The 20,125-nt window shown below is 44.2% G+C and overlaps 2 protein-coding genes across 3 annotated transcripts in view; one reads left to right on the top strand and one right to left on the bottom strand.

The window, feature by feature from the left end:
• The window catches only part of SH3BP5 (SH3 domain binding protein 5), a 45,589-nt gene extending 34,188 nt beyond the window's left edge, over positions 1–11,401 (top strand). Inside the window, exons 6-11 of the mRNA XM_056857070.1 lie at positions 174–338; positions 2,241–2,371; positions 3,813–3,855; positions 5,240–5,459; positions 7,260–7,517; positions 11,038–11,401. Of these exons, the coding sequence (XP_056713048.1) occupies positions 174–338; positions 2,241–2,371; positions 3,813–3,855; positions 5,240–5,459; positions 7,260–7,517; positions 11,038–11,219 (999 nt within the window). The 3' untranslated portion in view covers positions 11,220–11,401. The remainder of the gene's footprint in view (positions 1–173; positions 339–2,240; positions 2,372–3,812; positions 3,856–5,239; positions 5,460–7,259; positions 7,518–11,037) is intronic.
• A 4,822-nt stretch (positions 11,402–16,223) lies between these two features.
• Positions 16,224–20,125, bottom strand: part of CAPN7 (calpain 7) — a 33,321-nt gene continuing 29,419 nt past the window's right edge. For both annotated transcript variants that reach the window (XM_056857270.1, XM_056857271.1), the window contains 4 exons: positions 18,968–19,030; positions 17,262–17,392; positions 16,474–16,566; positions 16,224–16,368 (listed from right to left, as the gene is read on the bottom strand). In XM_056857270.1, coding sequence (XP_056713248.1) covers positions 16,224–16,368; positions 16,474–16,566; positions 17,262–17,392; positions 18,968–19,030 — 432 coding nt within the window. The remainder of the gene's footprint in view (positions 16,369–16,473; positions 16,567–17,261; positions 17,393–18,967; positions 19,031–20,125) is intronic.

Below are 20,125 nucleotides of genomic sequence, written 5' to 3'. Positions count from 1 at the left end.
GGGTAGATCCTGGCTGTTCAATAGCATTTAAGGATACAATTCATAACTCGTTTGGTGGGAGGGAACTAGACACGACTCCTTCCACCGCAACCCACTTTTAAACACTACCTAGATTTGCTATCTTAAGTCGATTCCATCCCATTTGTGTTAAATGACTGCCTCTCTCCCCTTAGGCGCAACTGGAGGCCCAGAAAGCCACACAGGATTTCCAGAGGGCCACGGAAGTGCTGCGGGCTGCTAAAGAGACAATTTCCCTCGCGGAGCAGCGGCTGCTGGAGGACGACAAGCGTCAGTTTGATTCCGCCTGGCAAGAGATGCTCAACCATGCTACCCAGAGGGTAGGAGCTTTTTTCTTGGCCGTCATGGGGAAAAGAGTTTGCTGCTTTTCTGGTTATTTACTTGGTTATTTGGGGCTGGAGGACAGAGTTGATCATCTTGCAGTATACGGGGGTCCTCATGCATGCTACTTCAGGGACAGCTGACTCTTACTAGCGGGGGGTGGGACAGCCTGAACTTATTTGCACGAGTGATTTTCCCACTTCTGCTGTAATGTGTAACTTAACGGATTTCACAGTGAATATAGTGTAGAAATCATCCAAACACTGCTGTTAAAATTCCACGGAGAAATCTCTTCCTCTCTTTTTTAGTCTGGAATGTTTTTCTTCTCTTTTTAGTTTTAAGCTTCCCTCCAGGATTATATTGCTGCTTGGGGGGGGGGGGGCGTGGAGAAGTAGAACGGGGTTAAGGGGCCCTCGGCAGGTTCTCTGTGAACTCCATCAAAAGGGCAGCAGACCAGAGTCCCCCATATGTTATGTGTGTCATTGATATTAATGCAAGTGTATGTGTGCTAGCAGTGAAGGCCTTATGTTTGATCAGGGGTGTCAAACGTAAGGCCCGAGGGACTGATCGGGCCCCTTGAGAGCTCTTATCAGGCCCGCAAGCCAGCCAAGGCAGCCACCTCCGCACTGGCGAGGCAAGGCCCAGCCCGACCAAGTGACATTTGTCACATCCAGCCCTCGTAACAATCGAGTTCGACACCCCTGCTATAGACGGTTAGAGCCACTGCACTATAAATTGAGACTTTATGGATCTCAGACTCCAGTTCAGCCATGCACTAATTTCTGTATTGTTCTATGATCTACACTTTAGGCTTGCAAGCAGCCAGGGATGAATAGCCCCTGAATGCTCCCCCCTTTTTAAATCCCATAGGAGACAACCAGTCTGCTCCCTCCCTCCCATTGATAGGAGTGGTCCTAAGCTTCAGGGCTCCCTAGACAACATCCAAAGCCTTCTACCCATCTGTGTTGCCGGAGTCTGTACAGTTCTCTTCCATTTTTCTTTCTTGCTTACAAGCAGCTCCAGTGATATTTAACCAGACGATGGTCACTATTTAAGTTTAAGTAAATAAATGTTTCTGTTCCTGAGCCTCGAGGCCCAAGTTAGGTTGTGGTCATCATTTATTTATGCAGAAGTCAACCATTATTGTTATCTGTTTGCAAATCAGCATCCCTGTAGGACTTATCAGGTGGTCATTAGTATGACCTTTAAGCTACATTGCTTTAAAAGTCAGTGAATTCTAACCAGGAATTTGCAACTTTCATGTCCCTTGTTTATTAGATGTCTCCTCATCCTATTGATTGTACTGACTTAGATTTTGTAATCTGCCTTGGGTCTCAGTGAGAAGGGTGGACTATAAATTACATAAATAAATTACTGTTTGACAGTTGCCATCTTTTCCCCCTGTGTTGCTTTGCTCAACCATGAACTCTTGAGTTTTATTTTTTAAAATATTTGAGTTTTATTTTTTAAAATATTTGTTCCCCACCTTTCCCTCATGGCGCGAGATGGCCTACAATTTTAAAATTAGAAAGATACAAAATACAATAAAGCCCCATTAATCTCACCCAAGAAAATGCCTGCAGCTTAAGCCCCATTCACAGGCCTCTCAAATAAAACAGACTTTCAGCACCTTCTAAAGTTGGTGCTTTCCTCTTGTTCCGCCAGGTGGGAGTCACTATAGTGAAGGAATAGATTCCAGTAGATGCCACCTTAAGTGGAGGAACAAGTAGAGAGACAGTGGCAACAAGAAAACTTCACTTGGCTCATGGGAATGTATGGGGAGAAACAGCACTTGAGGGTTATGAAAGTAGTGTTTAAAAATGACACATCTGACCTAAGCGCATGGCAGGCCTGCAGCTGCTTGTACTCAAAACCCTTTTTTGCTACTTTTTGCTGTAAAGGTCATGGAGGCAGAACAGACGAAAACCAGGAGCGAGCTGGTGCACAAGGAGACGGCAGCCAAATACAACGCTGCCATGGGTAGAATGAAACAGCTGGAGAAGAAACTTAAAAGAGCTATAAATAAATCCAAGTATGTGTGGCTGTATGTGGGGCATATCCTGTGGGGCCTGCCTAGTTGTACTTTGACATTTCTAGGCCGAATGTTGTGTTGCAGGGCATGGGTTATGTTCTGTGTCTTTTCCTTTTATGTGCAGGTGTGAACCACAGCTTAAGGCCCTACACTTTTAGGGATTTAAGTGTGCTTAACTGTGTTGTACAGGATGCATTGATCCATGATGATGCATCTGTGTAAACGCCCTCTGACAGAGACATGGGCACCCAAGTTCTCCCTGTGTGTTTGAGTGCAGGCACAAGGATTCCACCATGATCCTGCAGAACTTAGTACTGGCTCTTTAACTTTTAAACCTATTTTTAAAATGTAAATCTAGCATGGAGCCCTTTCGACTAATTGTCATAACTGTGTCAGTAATGTTATGTAAGCCAGCCCTTGTGAGCTCACTGCCCCTGGGTGAGCAGCCTGCGATCTTCCACACATGGAACTGATACCTTTCATTATGATTTTTTGTCCCACCCATCCTCCAAGGAGTCTTGGCTAGTGCATGTGGTTCTCCCCTGCCATTTTATCTTCAGAACAACTCCAGGAGTTAGGCTAGGTTAAGAGAGAGTGTGGCCAAAAGTCACTCCCATGCACGAGCTTCATAGCTGAATTTGGATTTGATCCGTGACTAACCACTACTGCATCTCACTGCAATAGGTGCTGGTTTTGACCCTCAAAGCCTTACACGGTCTGGGACCAGCATATCTATGGGACCGCCTCTCCTGGTATGCCCCCAAGAGAGCATTGCGCTCCGTGAGCAACAACACCATGTTGGTCCCTGGCCTGAAGACTGTCTGGCTGTCCTCAGCCAGGGTCTTTTCAGCCTTGGCTCCAGCCTGGTGGAACTCTGTCAAATGAGACAAGGGCCCTGCGGGACCTTATGCAGTTCCACAGGGCCTGTAAGATGTTCCACCTGGCCTATGGTTGAGGGCAGCAACGGTATGCGTCATCATAGCTGGCCTCCCTGCCCACCCTCTTCTGATTTGCTGATTATTTTATTCCATGGATTTTGGTGGGGCCGGATTGTTGTTCCCCCCCCCCTGCTCACTACAGCCTAGTGTTAGAAATATGCGCCGATTGATTTAATGGTTTTTACTGACTCATTGTGAAATCGTGAATTTAGTGGGTTTTAAGCTGTTACGTTTTATTGAAGTTTTAGGTATAATGCTAACTTGCTCAGTGACTGTTAGCCACTCTGAGCCTGGGAAGAAAGTGGGTTATACATTTAATAAAATAAATGTTGGTTTTTCTACAGTAGCAGAGCTGTGTGGGGAGGGAAGCGGACTCTGTTGAAAAGGGTTGCCTGTGAAGTGCCTGTTCGCAATAAAGACTTTTTTGAGGATTGTCCAAAACATCTTTCCACAGACCGTTTCATTAAAAGTGGCCTTTTTTTTCTGTTTTTCTTCCCCCCCAGGCCTTATTTTGAACTCAAGGCAAAATACTATGTACAACTGGAGGTATGTATCAAATACATTTTCTAGGAGTGGCAATTGCTCCCCCACCCCCCAGATTAGGATTCCTTTTCCAACAAGTGGATAGCTTCTGTTGTTGCAGTGCATGCCATGGCTAGGAGGTAGAGCATTTGCTTTACATGCCGAAGGGCCCAGGTTCAATCCTCATCATCTGCTGCTAGTCAAAGGAGAAAACATTGCCCTTGATAGACCAGTGACTTGGCAAAAGGTATGTTGTACTCTGGCAGGAGTGTAGCGTGCAGGCAGGAACCAGGCCGGATGCTTGGCCTCTGGTTTCAACAACAGCAATGGGAGTGCTGCATTGACCAGAGCCTGACACAGGTTTTTCTCTTCCTGGGGACTGGGCTAGACTAAGGTAATTAGCAGACAAAGGAGTAAGGGCACTTACCAGCACAACCTCCTTGTTTACCAGATCAGACTGCAGCTTGCACACCAGGGTTGACTGAGATAGCTTCAGTTGCTTGGAGCTTCTGTATACTTCTCTCAGTCAGTGGCCTTCAACATGTGTTGAACCCACAAGAACTCTGGCAAACTGCCTGGCCTTTTATCAGCCTAACAGCTCTAGCTTCTTCCACTCCTTCCTGATTAGGCTTAATTGTCTTTTTTCTCTCTCTCAAGGCCCACCTGGCATTTTGCCTTCTTTCCCAAGCCGGGCCCTGATTCTCTGCTTTTCAGCCATCTTGGGAGAACTTGCAGGCGAGGAGTCCTGCCCTTCTTGCTGCTGTTCTGTTTGCTGCCAGAAGGAGCAGCCCTAATCCCCTGCCATGGGTCTTGGTGGCTCTGATGCCTGTTCCTACTGTTCTAGTGAGGTCCTTGGAGGAATGGGCCCAGGTTCCCACTCCTCCTCTTCCTCAGAGGAGGAGGGCAGCTCGGGTTGGCCTATGACAAGGTAGCACAACAGGTTCATTTTGTTCGTATATGCATTCATAGTTAGCCTGGTTTGGTAGCAATGATGCATTCCCCCAAGCTTAGCATTCCCCCAAGTGAAACTGGTCAGACGTGACTTTGACTGAATCTTGCATCTTGAGTTTTTATTTATTACTGATTGCATTTTTACCCCACCCTTTCTCCAAGGGGTTCAGGGCAGCACACATAGTTCACTCATCCTCTATTTTATCCTGTGAGGTAGTTTAGGCTGAGAGAGTGTTATGGGCCTGAGGTCACCCTGTGAGCTTCATGGTTGGGTTGGGGTTTGAGTGCAAGTCTCCCTGTTCTTAGTCCAACGCTCTAACTGTGCTAACACATTATACTGACAACTGAAAAAGAAATGTCCCTGTAACCTTAGTCACTGTAAATTTTGCTGTAATCTTTGTTAGTCATAATGACGAAATATTATCTGGGGGTTCTGTCTTCTGATTCCTTCATCTAGCAATTAAAGAAGACTGTGGATGATCTTCAAGCAAAGCTATCCTTGGCAAAAGGTGAATACAAAACAGCCTTGAAGAATCTGGAGATGATCTCTGACGAGATCCACGAGAGGAGACGGGCCTCTTCTATGGGGCCCAGAGGATGTGGGGTGGGTGCAGAAGGCAACAACGTGTCAACGGAAGACCTCGTGGTGTGCAAACTGGAATCTGATAATATCTCTAGTAAGTATGCTTGTGGCTTGGGTTGTGTCAGGGAAGGAATGCTCCAACAGTGATTATGGGATATGAGAAAGTTAAACAAAATGGGGACTATTTTTGGGATCGTTTCTGTGTTAAACTGCCATGGAAAGTCATGACCAACCAAGTATGAGTTTTTTTACAACATGTTAGAAATGTAAATGGTCTTTTGGTGCCTTTTCTGACTTCTGAAATGGACACTGGTCCATTTTGTAAAATGTTTTACAGACCTTAGAAATGGTAGATATTTAGACAGCAAGGCTGAATTTTTGTTCAGTTCATATTCAGAAATGATTTTGATTACAGCACTGCTTTTTGTCCAGAGAAATGGATCAAATGTGCGGAAGCATTGGTTTGAATTGGTTCAAGGTTGGCTCTTTTCCCCGCTTATGTTGAATTTCTGGTAGAATAGAGTCACCTGACTGGGGCTGGAGTAGAGGTTTTGCCCCTCTTCTCTCAAGGTGTAGCTTTTAAAGTCAGAGCTAGCTAGAGCCATGAGCCAAAGGACTCTTGCAGTCTGCTCTTAGCCAGTGGCTTAACAGCCTGAGATCCCACAGACAGCTGCAGAACAGCCAAGGTACTGAACAGCCAATATCCAAAGTACTTTACCGGTCATAGAATAAATATGTATGTGCATACTACATAACACAATTATTTAGAAAACCACTTCAAGCAAATAAGCATGTTAGAGAATGTTGGGGAGGGGTCATGCTTCAATGGCATCTGCTTGACATGCAGAAGGTCCCTGGTTCATTCGCCAGTATTTCCAGTTAAGGATTGAGTAGTAGGTGATGTGAAAGACCTCAGGCTAAAACCCTGGAGAGCCGCTGCCAGGCTGAGTAGACAATACTGACCTGATGGACTGATGATCTGATTCAGTATAAGGCAGCTTCATGTGCATTTACCTCTCTCAGCCGATGTCTAAGTGTGTAGAAATGCATAGAAGTGGTGTTGGGGAAGAGGATTGGGCCCTAAGTGCCATGGATTTTAAGCTCCAGTCTGTATAGGAACTTTATATTTTACATATTGGCACTCTGACACACAACACAGGGTTGAGTCTTCGGGTAGATCTTCACCAGCAGAAGGGGCGAATTCTTCTCCCATCCCTTTACTGCAAGCCGCCATTTTGTCCCTCCTGTTCCCCCATGAACGGCATTTTTGGATGCAGCAGAACAGGAGACTAGAAGTCCCTCTGTCAGTGGAAATTACTACTGGATCCAAGCAACTGGAATGAAGAGCTGTCCTGAGATACACATAGAGCCAGCGGTAGTGAAGGGAGGTGATCTTGTGCTAGACAGACCAGTGGTCAAACTCAGATAAAGGCAGTAATGTTTCCTCCCCCTTGTTAGGAAATGTCTGGTACCAAATTGAAATGTTTATTCTCAGATTAAAAATGGTGGCGGGTCACTTTCCTCCTTGTTTTTTTTTTTTTTTTGACACAAATTCTTACTGCCTTTATCCTAGTTCTCCTGCTATCATGTTAAGTCCACAGCACAGAGAAACTTCGACATGGAAACATTCCGCCAACTACATGTTACTGCCCTTAATTCCCTTGGTGTATCCTAGTTTTTCCCTCTTTTCCAATAGCTGGCCTCATGTGATAGGAAAAATACTGTCAGGTTGAATAGGAGTCACCATTTATATACATAAGAGTTTTAATGTACCATTCTGTAACTTCACTCTTTGGGGATAGGTGGGTGGAATAGTGTTAAGTCCAACCAGAGGTGTAGGTACTGAGGGGAAACTGTTTTTGCTAATTAACGTTACCTTTGAATGTTCACACAGTGGCTTCAGAAGTATTTGAGGACGATAACTGCAACAGCTTTGTGTCTGAAGAAGACTCTGAAACCCAGTCCGTATCCAGTTTTAGTTCGGGTCCAACAAGCCCTTTGGACATGCCGGCTCAGTTTCTCCCAGTGGTACGGCCTAGAAGTCTGGATCTCTCCAGCCCCATCTCGCTATCCGAATTTGGGATATTTCCTCTACTAGGACCTCGAAGTGAATGCAGCGGGGCTTCCTCTCCTGAATGTGAAATTGAAAGAGGTAAATTAAGTTGGTAGCACTGAGCATAGAGTGTTGGCCATTGCCCGCTTACAAACTCCATAGTCCCTTTCTTAACTGCACCCGTGAGAACCTCCTGTCCTATGTGTTCTCTCCCTGTGGGAGCTCCATCCTGAGCCTTAAGGTTTTCAGGCGAGGCTCTGCTTTGGGTTCCATCCTTGACAGTGGTGAGATGAATTGTGGTAAGCTGGATTTTTGGCAGTGCTTCTTTGTGGAACTCCCTGTTGTGAGAGCCCCCCCCCCCCGCATTTTGTGTGCTTTCAAGAAGTTGGGAGAATAATTTTTAAGAAGTAGTCTAAAGATGTCTTTTAGAGATGTGGACAGGCTTGGTATTCAGGCACATAAAATACAACTTGTTTTTATTGGCTTTCAAATGCTTTACTGTATCATTAGTTCTTGTGGCAGCCATTTCATGCTAATTGATATAATGAGAAACCAGGCAAGTTCTAAAAAGCCCAGAGGACTAGGATTCGCATGCCTGTCTGCAGTCCCATTGTTGCTTCACCAGGTGCCTCTGGGTGGGTACACCATCCATGGGCTTGATTCAAAATCATCCCCTTCACCTACTCTGTTCTGTGTCTTTGCCATCCTGCTTTGTTCTGAATGTGGGTTGTGTTGCGGTCATGCTCCAAGCCCAACATGCACATGATGCATGTGGTCATGGTGGAGAAAGGGGCTTACTAGTAGAAGTATTCTGTCCCCACCCCTCGCCCTTGTCATGTTATGTATTTATAATGCTTGCTGGCCCATATTCCATATAAGCATCTGCTTGCCAACAGAGCATCCCATCTGCGTATGAGTTGGCACACAGTACATTTACAGTGCAATCCTAAGAAGAATTAGGGAGGGGGTGGCTCAGTGGTAGAGCATCTGCTTGGCATGCAGAAGGTCCCAGGTTCAATCCCCAGCATCGCCAGTTAAAGGGACCAGGCAAGTAGGTGATGTGAAAGACCTCTGCCTGAGACCCTGGAGAGCCGCTGCAGGTCTGAGTAGACAACACTGACTTTGATGGACCAAGGGTCTGATTCAGTATAAGGCAGCTTCATGTGTTCATGTGAGAGTTACTCCAGTCTAAGCCCATTCATTTCAATGGGCTTAGACTGGACTAACTCTGCATAGGATTGCACTGTTAAATATGTGATAGAAAACTTGTGAAGCTAAGCAATTTCCCCTTTTGTCCTGCATCAGGTATAAATTAGACCAGAACCTTTGGAGTCTTACTGACCTGCCCAGTTTTTCGTTCTCATCCTGTTCCCCCCCCCCCTCGATCTTGATGCTGGAAAATATTTCAAGGAAGATGGTCTCATGTTAACTTATAATCGTAAGCCTCCCTTAGCTCATAGCATGAAATCATTCTATGACTAAAGCTTTAATGCAGTCCATTATTGTGTAGTTGTAGTAGGAAATCCCTAAGTGCTTACAGCCGTCAACTAAAGTTAAAGGAGAGGTTTTGGACTTGTGCAGCAAGAGCTTTCCAGAAGCAGGTGATTTATTTAATGCTTCTGTTCCAGTGAAGAGATCAAAGAAATTTTATCTAAAAATAAGTTACAAATTTGGCAGTGACAGGCTGTAACTAATAGTTGGAACAATACTCGAGGGACATGGGAAGATGCTGCATAAAGTAATGAAAAGTAATATTGAAAGCATACTTGTTACCAAGACCATTAATCACAGCTGTAAAAAAAAATATTGGAACAGTAAACTCTTGCTTGAAATGCTGTGGTTTGTTTTTAAATATGTAATTTATAATGTGGTGGTAAAAACTTGTGCCATTGCTGAAGAAAGCCTGCTGCTGCGTTTGTTTCTGCGAAGTTCAGGCTCAAAGGTTGATCTCCCGTGTTCAGGCAGAACGAGTTACAGTATAATCTTAGGGTCGCTTTGGATATGTCAAAGAACGCCAAAAGAGTGGATACGCAACAGCGTGTGCATTTTGCCTTCTGTACTTCCAGCGCAGCATTCAGTAAGGACAGCTGCACAGCACCTTGTCTGCAGAGATGCACCAGTCATGTCCGTATTTGATGCCTGTGCATCTTGCTGCTCGTGAGATTCATAACATTCCTCTTCGGGTGTCACGTTGGAAATACAAAAAACACATTTGCACCACTCTCCCAAGTGAATTCGTTGGCTTCTTGAAGCTTCAGACTGGTGTGTGGGATTTGTCTGAAGGCTTATTTTCCTGGTAGCATCATGTGCTACTTTCATGCCGAAGCTTGAAACTAAAGAACAGCTGACATCACGCAGCACAGAACTTGGTTGGGTATATGTAGACCCCCTATCTCCCATACAAATGGTTCCTTTAAAATTCTCTGCATTTAGTCCTATGGATGGTATCTTTATGGCTTCATGAGGCTTGCAAGACGGATGCAGTGAATATGTGGAGATGAAAAGAGGGCCCACGGTGCTCAAAGCCCTCAAATACCTATGCAAAAATGACCTTAATGATGGTCTGGCTGTCTCATAAGCCCCAACCCCATGAGAGCTAAAAATACCTCATCCATTCCCAGCCTGGATCTTGATAAGGCGGAAGGGCTTTTCATGAAGTGAGCAGAGGAGGTGTTTAGGTATTGATGGATGCAACAACATAGCTTGTAGCTGGACCTCAGATAAAATATCAAGAGCCATAATACCATTAGGTAAATCTGTAGCATGTTCATGTGTGCACAGTTCTGGTCACCCCATTGCAAAATGGATGCCTCAGTACAGGGAAAGGGTTAGAAAAGGCCAGTGAAAATGATCCAGGAATTGGAAGATGCTCACTTTGAAGGAAGACCTATGATGAGTTTGAGTGTACAGCAATAATTTCTCTCGAAACATTGAAATGGGGTTCATCAAATGAAATTTTTTGCCAATAGGTTCAGGACAAAGTTTCGCTACGCGATGCCTAGTTGAGTTGTGGGATTCATTGACACGCAACAATTAGTTTTAAACGAGGAAACAAATTCATGGGGCACGGGTCTAACAGCAATTTTTGGCTATGACAGATAGAAATGAAACCTCCATATTGATAGCCAACATACCTCAGGTTGCTATGTACTGAAGATAAATCAGGGTAGCTGTCACCGTTATGCTGGTTTATGAGTTTCCAAGGAATATCTGACTGGTAATCATTGGTGACAGAATGCTGGACTGGAGGGGACATTTGTTCAGACCTAGGAGAGCCTGGACTCTTTCTCTTAATTAGTCGTTGGATGGATCAGATTACTAGCATAGGTAGTATTTCGGAATGGAGGAACAATTAACCGCATTTCCCAAGATGTATGTTAAGGCACAGTTATATACAATTGGGATGTCTGTAAGTAAATTATTCTGTCATGTCCCAAATTTTCTGAAATGAACAGGTGGAGGGGGGAAGTAACATCACTGTATTCATTAGGTTTTGAACGGAGAAACGTGATTTTGATGTTTGTTTCCATTCCAAAGGTAGTGATCAAACTAGTCTGCTGTAGCAAAATGACTGAATTTTAGTTTTAAGTTGCATACATTTCCCATCTTGACTTCACAGGAGACAGGGCGGAAGGGGCAGAGAACAAGACTCTCGACAAAGTGAACAAGAACAGGAGCACCAGCACCAGCTCTTCTTCCAGTGGGCCAACATTGGATAACCGGATGAAGCAGCTCTCCCTACAGTGTTTGAAAGTCAAAGATGGGATTTGTGCGGACAGAAAAACAGTGCAGATTGGTTGAGCGCCTGTCCTGTTTGGGTCTCGAGACAAATCCTAAATTATTTATACACAAACCTCTTCTGAATGCCAGAAGAACCTTGTGCCAATAACTATTTAATATATGCCAAATCTTTTAAGCGTTTACTCCTTAAACTGCACTAAGAGTTACATCAGTGTTGAGAGCTCAAGTTGTATGTTTGTTTTTTTAACGAAGAAAGTTGTGAAAGAAATCTGTTACACGTTATCAGCTGCGCTTGTTCAAGCTCACAGCCTTTGTAACGTGTCTTTAGCAATTTGGCAGAAGCAATAACTAGGACTGTCCCTCGTACGGAGTTCTGTGCTGCTCGGGAGCCGAAAGACAAGCTAAACGTTTGGGAGTTGCTGGCATCTGTGGGTTTTTTTTGGCGGGAATCCGCTTTGTGAACCGGGCTGCGGTCTAGAGACAGTTGAATTCTGAGGAGCTGGCGGCATATCCTTTTTAAAGACTCTGCATTTTAAATGTCTGCATTATGATCAAATTGTAGAACTGGTATACTGTGGATTATGATAGGAAGCAGTTGCACGTGGCAAACCTAGCCACCTCTGCTCTGCTTCCATAGCTCACAAGTGATTGGGGGGGGAGAGACATACTTTGAGGGTAACCTTTGAAAAGAATGTTAGATACATGACCTTTCTAGCATTTTAGATTTGGCTTGGGTGGGGGGCAAAATTCTGAATCCAGCTTTCAAAATGAAATGTACATGTGGGGGACTGTTTTTATCATTGTAGGACACGTTTCCCAGCACTTCAATAGTGATGACTTTGACACCTCATTTAGGCATGGATAGGAAAGTATTATTTTAAATCTTGACCTACCAAGTAAAAAAAGGAGATATGCATGAAGGGATAGCATCTCTGCAAGTTAGAATATTTCTGTGCGTCGTCATGTATAGGGCTATTAGACTATTTAAAGGGACCTGTAATGATAGCATCCCTTGAGCACAATGGCTGAATAAGACTGGAAAGAGTTTGGGGCATGCTTTATTTAGCAATAGGTGTTAGAGAAGTTGGGTAGTCTTGCTAATAAGAGGTAGTTTTAAAAGTAGGACTTTTAAAAGGTGATTTTTTTAAAAATTGCCACCTGCCATCTCTCATGGATCTAACTTATTATTGAGTTTATGTATTTAGCATTCCCCCCCCCCCAAAAAAAGAAAAATTCTTGGCTTACACTCTTGTATTTTGTCCCTAATATAGCTTGTATATGTATTCTGAGAACAAATGTAAAAACCTTTACACTACAGTACACTCTTCCTCCACTCTTAAATCTGTTTTCATGTGTAGTATAGTCATATTAAGTGGGGTTTTTTTAAAATGCTTTGAAACTTGTTCCCCAAGTAAGTGGTTGTTCTGAGATATAAACCCTGCCTTTCCATTTGTGCTTTTGGCATCTACTTCAGTCAAGGAAATGAACTTTGCAAGTGCCAAATGGAATAAATAATAAAAGTGAAAACGAAAGACTGACTGTGGTTTTTGTGGTATATTCAGAGACATATACAAAAAGTTGCTTAGAATACGTTGGTGGTATCTGTTTGCTGTCCAACGACACCTGAAATGTATAAAGTCTAAGTAGCACTTCTGTATCCTGCACAAAACCTTGCTTCGAAAACTGGTGAATTATTGGGGGGTGGAACCTTGTGGCCAGCAGTGTGTCAAAAGCCTGTCTTCTGGTGTTTTATTGGGCTGCTGTACACCCTTGGATGAGAAGCCACGCTGCCGCCTGTCTTGTACTAGTTTTAGAATCATAGAGTTGGAAGGTACCACCAGGGTCATCTAGTCCAACCCCTTGCACAATGCAGGAAACTCACAACTACCTCTCCCAACACTCCCAGTGACCCCTACTCCATGCCCAGAAGATGGCCAAGATGCCCTCCTTATCATCTGCTTAAGGTCATAGAATCAGCATCGCTGACAGATGGCCATCTAACCTTTTGGTAGTGTGGTTGCTGTGGTCAGCAGTCAGTTCTACATTGCAAAGCTTGAATTAAAGCACTTTCATGGAGTCATTCACGTAACTCCCTGGCTTTAATGGAAAATGTAATGGAATTGGATGTTCATTTGATGTCTGCATTCTGGCCCTGCAGCAACTTTGATGAGCTGTGCAATATAGTGCATGTGCGGGGAGTTGGTAGCATGAACACAGCTTGTGCGACTGAGGGCTTCGTGGTCCTAGGACTACTTTTTCTTCCCTCCCACATACTTTGTTATTGTGCTTCAGTAAGATTGCTAGGGGTTGCTGCATGTGAGTGGGACCTAAGACGGTGATACCTGAAGGCAGTCTTTTGTAGTACGCCTTTGTGCTTTAGTGCCTGTACTAGTTCACAGCGTTGGAAAAAGCTTTAGTAGACCAACTTCCTGCTGGCTGCCCAGCCTCTACTCAAAAACCTCCAACGAGAGAGAGGCAAGGTAACCCCCCCCACCCCACCCCTGGATACAAGAAGAGTTGGTTTATATATGCTGACTTTCTCTACCAGTTAAGGAAGAATCAAACTGGCTTACAATCACCTTCCCCTCCCCACAACAGACACCCTGTGAGGTAGGTGAAGCTGAGAGTGATTTGCCCAAGGTCACCCAGCTGGCTTCATGTGTAGGAGTGGGGAAACAAATCCAGTTCACCAGATTAGCCTCCGCGGTCATGTGGAGGAGTGGGGAATCAAACCCGGTTCTCCAGATCAGAGTCAACTGCTCCAAACCACCACTTTTAACCACTACACCATGCTGGCTCTAATGGGGGTGGTGGTTTACTGTTCAACTGAAATCTACTGTCCTTAATTTACACCCTCTAGACTTAGCGTTGGCTGCTGCAGCAAGCATGACCTTTCCCCCGTTCTATTTGACAACTCTTCAAGTATCTGACCACAGCAGCTGTTCCCCTCTGTAAGTCTTTGTCTTCTTCAGGCTAGCCATAGATTGCCACAGCCCCCCCATGGTGTCATTCTGTAACCCATTCTGATCTGACTGCTAGTATTTGGTCACAGGAGGAGGGCGTGCTTCAGTGAGGTTCCTCATTGACATGTAGCATAAAATAAAGTGCTAGAAGAAAGCCTCAGTAGCTAGGTGTGCATTGTAGGTACCAAACATTCTTGGTTAACTTGGCAGGTGTTGACACTAGAGGGTGACTTTATTGGGCCTTGCCCCGCTCGTGCTTTTGCAGTGAACACTGGCCATACCCAGTGCCATGGGTACCTGGCAGTGCCCATTATACTGCCATTATACTCTGGGGCACAAGAACAGAGGCATGCCAAACTTACACACTAGAATGCTGGAACCAATTAGGAATTCCTACTGTGTGTAAATGTGACATATCTGTGAAACTGCCTATTGGACCCCATTCTTATCTTACAGTGAAATGCATAAAGAGGCTCAGATATATTAAAGCAGCTGTTGCCATCAGTCTTTGTACTGTGACTTATTTGCTGTCAAGGCTCCAGCTGTAACTTTCATCTTACTAATTACCCTGCAAAGCAGATAAGCTGCAAATTACTGGCAAGCTCCCAGCAGGCTCTAATTCCCACTCGCCCACATGGCCCATCACAGCACAGCAATTACGAAGGACATGATTTAATATTTCCCTTTCAAAGGCAGCTATCGCTTCAGATTATACTAAAAAGCAATCTTTTACTGTCAGGTTGTGCGGTATCACAGTAACAAAAGCTGTACGCTTCTGGGCAAGAACAGTTCCCCTAAACACAGGCACACGGTGGGGGAAAGCATGCAAGGGGTTGTCTGAAATAAGCTAGTGAAACAGTTTACAAACCAAGTGTGTGGTACTCTGGTCTACAACATTCAGTCCAGGACATTCCGTTGCTGATTTAAGAGTAGCAGTTCTCTTACAAAGGGATTTCAAAGGAAGATTAGAAAGAGTGACTGCTGAATTACAACTAATAATGAAGCTCAAGACAATGCATTCTCCTGGACTTAAGAGAGATCTGAATTCCTGTCTCATTACCAATGCTGATTTCTCCATGCCTACTATCCCTCTGCATATCACACCTAATCCAATCACGCCTGCTAATGTCATTGACTTGCTTTTGACATTTACATTGCCATTGTGTGTCAAAGTCACTCATTTCTACTTAAGGATGGATGGAATCACATTCTATCTGTATCTGAAGAAGTGGGCTGTGGCTCACAAAAGCTCATATCCTGCCAGAAAATTTTGTTAGTTTTTAAAGTGCTACTGGACTCCTACTCTTTGCTACTGCTAGTGACAGACTAACACGGCTACCCATCATGATCCTGGTCTAGAAGAGTATGTTTGAGGTTCATCTCCCCCCCTCCCTTGGGACAGACAAGAATATAACTTGGGACAGACAAGAATATAACAGACAGCTTGCTTGGGACAGACAAGAATATAACTTTGGCTCAATAAGGAGCCAGGGTGCCACATATCAAGTCAAGACGGGCCCACTGTATTGCATATGCAGTCACGCTGGGTTGGGTTTTTGGCACTGAGAAGCACAGGTAGCAACTTTCCACCCTCCTGGCCCCTGCCTGGGGTGTCTCACTCTATTGCGGCAGGCACCAGAGGCTGATAATCTACACTGCAGGGGACCGGAAATGTTTCCCAGAGAAAGACAAATGACGGGAGCAATACCACCATGTATTTGAAAAGAAGGGTCAAACAAGGGGGTTGACAGAGCAGGAGAAAGACGAAGGCGCTTTAAAAACCAAACTTTGATTAAAAAATATAAAGTGCAACACTCTTATAAATTAATTATGCCAACAAGAATAAGGTTCAGATAGTCGTTCGATCATTCTCCTTGCCTACTCCACACAATTGCCACAATTCAGAAGCCAACCCCTGCTCGTGCCCTCCTCTCTGCCTTGAGAGAACGCCATGGAGCACCAACTCCGAGGGGTGACTTCATTAAAAAAAACAACCCCCCCCCCCAGAGTTCCCTAAGCATTTTCTTCTTCGTCGGCTCTCCTGTGAAGCAATCGACCAGGCAGCTCTGCCGCTTCTGAGAAGACACATGCCGGTTTGGCCTCATTGCAACTGCGATGTCTTAAGCGTAGAACTGCTATTGAAGTCCAAAAAAAAGGGGCCCTCCTGCTGTGGGAGGAAGGTGCTGGGAATAATATTGTAAACCCCAGCGGGTACCACCTCAATTTCCAAGTAACAAAATCCACACCTGGGAGAAGAAAGGTAAGCATTAGTACAAGATCTGATGTAATACAAATAATGAAAACTTACAGGAACGAATGAGATGGTTCTTAACGAATGAGACGGTTCTTACCTGTAGTCACCGCTGGTCGTCTTCTGAAAGCCTGAGGGGCCAGGGTCTCCTGAGGTGGAGACCATCACAACTTCAAAGCCCACACTGTACTGCCTGCAGATACAGATGAGATGTTTTCACTACCTTTTGGTCCAAGCTATAGGAAAGCGTATTATGAATAGAAGAAGAGTTGGTTTTTATATGCCGACGTTCACCACTTAAGGGAGAATCAAACCGGCTTACAACCCCCTTCCCTTCCCCTCCCCTCCCCACAACAGACACCCTGTGACTCCACTGCTCCAAACCACTGCTCTTAACCACTACACCACGATGGCTCTCCGTACGCAATGGATGGTTACATCAGAACATAAGAAAAGCCATGCTTGATCAGACCAAGGTCCATCAAGTCCAGCAGTCTGTTCACACAGCAGCCAACCAGGTGCCTTTAGGAGGCCAAAAACAAGACGACTGTACCCAAGATAATAGGCCTGCTCCTCTGATCCTAGAGAGAATAGGGATGCATCATAACCAGTATCCATTTTTACTAGTAGTCATGAATAGCCCTCTCCTCCTTGAAGATGCCCACTCCCCTCGTAAAGCCTTCCATGTTGGCACCCATCACCACATCCTGGGCAAGGAGTTCCACATTTTAACTATGGTCAACTCTTAAACTATGGAAGGGCAGAGCTTTACTGTCCTGCACTTAACACGCAGAGAATGAGTCCTGTGTGTAACACTAGGAACAAGCTGCCTTAACATCTGAACAAGCTACACATTTTATTGTGGCACTGGCTTGGATCTGTGCAAACCTTGGTCCTCTTAGCTCAATCAGGAGCGGCCCCGTCTTGTCCAGCTGGAACTGGTAAATAGGATTGTTCTTGAAGCTGTCTCTGAAATTCCCACATCCACCAGCACTGTGACCTTTCCACTGCCCATTCACCTACGGAAAAGCAAGCCGGAGGGTTTTTTAGAATGTACACTATGTTCTACTTTTGAAATTCCTAGTTACTCTTTAACACACACACACACACACACAGAGAGAGAGAGAGAGACCTTTCCTCACTAGCATAAATGCCATGTTTATACCACGGTATGTCCACGGTATTCTAGTCGAGTTTTTGAAACATCTATCGTAAGTATCCTCTTGGAAAATGAGAGTGACTAATATATAAGATAAAGGTGCAGCTAGTGTAGCATCCAGACTAAATTCAACACGGGAACTCGTGTTAGTCTATTGTAGCAAAACAAAACATGTCCAGTGGCACCTTGAAGACTTAACAATATATTTCTCCTCTTGTATCTGAAGAAAAGAGCTCTGTTTCTCAAAAGCTCATAATGGAATAAATGTTAGCAAGGTGCCATGGGACTTCTGTTTTGTCCAGACTTAAGTTGTCAGGTCCTTTTCAGACAGATAATTCTATCAAAATCTTAAAAACTGCTTCTATTTAGTCTTGCTCTCTATACCCTATGTCTGTAGTCTACACTTCCTGAAACCATTTAAAAAATGATCACAATATAATCAGCATAAAAATCTTGTAAGCCACCAGCAAGTTCAGCAGCTTTAGATATACAATAAAATAGTTCATTTAAAAACAGGTAGCACAAAATGTAGCAAGAGGCTATATTTTTGAAAATTCAAAAGACTTTTTGGTGCCAGTTGTGAGGAGAGCATTCTACAATTAGGGCCCTAAAATGTGTCAGTCACCCATAGTACTTTAGAAGATGGGAGAATATGGATCAGAGACTCTGAAGTTTTCAGTTGGGGGGGGGCAGGCCTAGAAAGGTTCTATAGGTACCTTGGCCATCACTTTGAATTGGGCTTGAAAAAGAAAACTGGCCGCTTATGCAGTTTTTTTTTTTTAAGGAACTAGCAAGATATGTTTTTTTAAGCTAATGTCAGTCAGCAAACTTGCTGCTGAACTTTGCCTTAACTGGAGCTTCCGCGTAGTATTCACATATTCATTGGCAGAAGGGCTGGATGTACATTAAGGCGACGCAGCTTCATTGCTACTGGCCAATCTTTTGCAACCTGGGAGAAGACTGGTGCGCTGTCTTCCAGCAGAAACCTTTTGGTTCATTCACCCTCATCACCAGAGCCCATTTCCCTTATGAAAGGGTCAATAATATTGAAGCGGGCTGACTTGTAGAGGGGACATCTAAAAAATATACGCTCAATGGTTTCCAGCTCCCCTGTGTTACATGGGCAAAGTCTCTCCACCCTGGGGATCTTCTTAAATCTCCCTTCTAATAAGGCAGATGGTAGGGCTGCTGGCCGTTAAGGATAAATGTTATGGAGGGGGAAAAATATGACTATTCTGAATCACCTGAGTGACCTCAGGATGAATGGAGCTGAAATTCCACAATAGATATTTAAGCACAGCTAGGATTTAATGCTGATGCTTAACAAAGATTCTTAAAAAACAATTCCCCTGTAACTCGCATTGTAGTGTATAGGTGCATCAGTGGATAAATGGCAATCATCAGGAACAGGACGATGTATTTAACTATTGCTTACCCGTTTGGACATGGTATATGGGGTTGGGATCTTTGAGAAGGTAAACTTGCACACTGAATACACCTGAAGAAATAAAAAGAGCATAACACAGTGCATCAACAGTGAAAGGGTTTAGTTGTTCGAGATGATCAGTTAATGTGTGTGTGTAAAGTGCTGTCAAGTCGCAGCTGACTTATGGTGACCCCTTTTGGGGTTTTCATGGCAAGAGACTAACGGAGGTGGTTTGCCAGTGCCTTCCTCTGCACAGCAACCCTGGACTTCCTTGGTGGTCTCCTATCCAAAGACTAACCAGGGCTGACCCTGCTTAGCTTCTGAGAGCTGACGAGATCGGGCTGTGCCATGCTGCCTTTCCTCCTGATCAGTTAATAGGAAAATACAAAATGCCCGAACAGAGATGAAACTACAACTTTGTTTGTTCTTTAATACAGAGAAGCGCTTCTCACTTCTATACAAACTTTTGCAAACACCCACATTAACTTTTGCACACAAATATATATTTGCATACCTTATATAAGGAGAAGCCCTAAAAATATCTTCTCAAAGGCTTCGGGAAAAGGAGGGAACAGAGAAAGCTTGCCTTCTGCCTAGGAAAGGGAATATCTGCTTATCTCAGGCCCTCAGAGAAAGGACATTCCAGGTAATCATTCACCATGTTTAGTCAACAGTGCTAAGGAAGGGACCAGTTTTGCCCACGGTGCCATCCCCTTTTGATCCTCCAGGCAATGGGGCTTCTTTTTATACCCACAAAAAGCTTATGACTCATCCAAGGGAAGCAGCTGATCTTCCCAAATTAAGAACCCCGGCCCTATGGCCTGGACTGGCTGGTAGAGGCACAGAATGGAAAACAACCATAGCGAACTTTATGGATATCTGACGACTGCAGCAAGGATAGTACTGGCAGCATCATGGAAACAAGAGACTGTTCCAGACTTAGAAAAGTGGCAACAAAAAATGGAAGAATTTGCGGTGATGGCTAGACTAACCAACATCCTGAAAGAATGATCGATGATTCACAGAAGAAATGGTAATGCTATTTCAAATATGCTAACTGGAAAGTGTAGAATAAAAATTTAATAGAGATAGAAAATAATAGTTACATATTTCGAACTTATAAAGATAAATTTAGAGTATAAACATAGACTCAGTAATGTTTAAGTA

Source organism: Euleptes europaea, chromosome 11 (genome assembly GCF_029931775.1).
Source record: "Euleptes europaea isolate rEulEur1 chromosome 11, rEulEur1.hap1, whole genome shotgun sequence".
Lineage (NCBI taxonomy): Eukaryota > Metazoa > Chordata > Lepidosauria > Squamata > Sphaerodactylidae > Euleptes > Euleptes europaea.
Note: the sequence above shows the minus strand (reverse complement) of the source record. Positions and strands in the feature narration are given on the sequence as shown.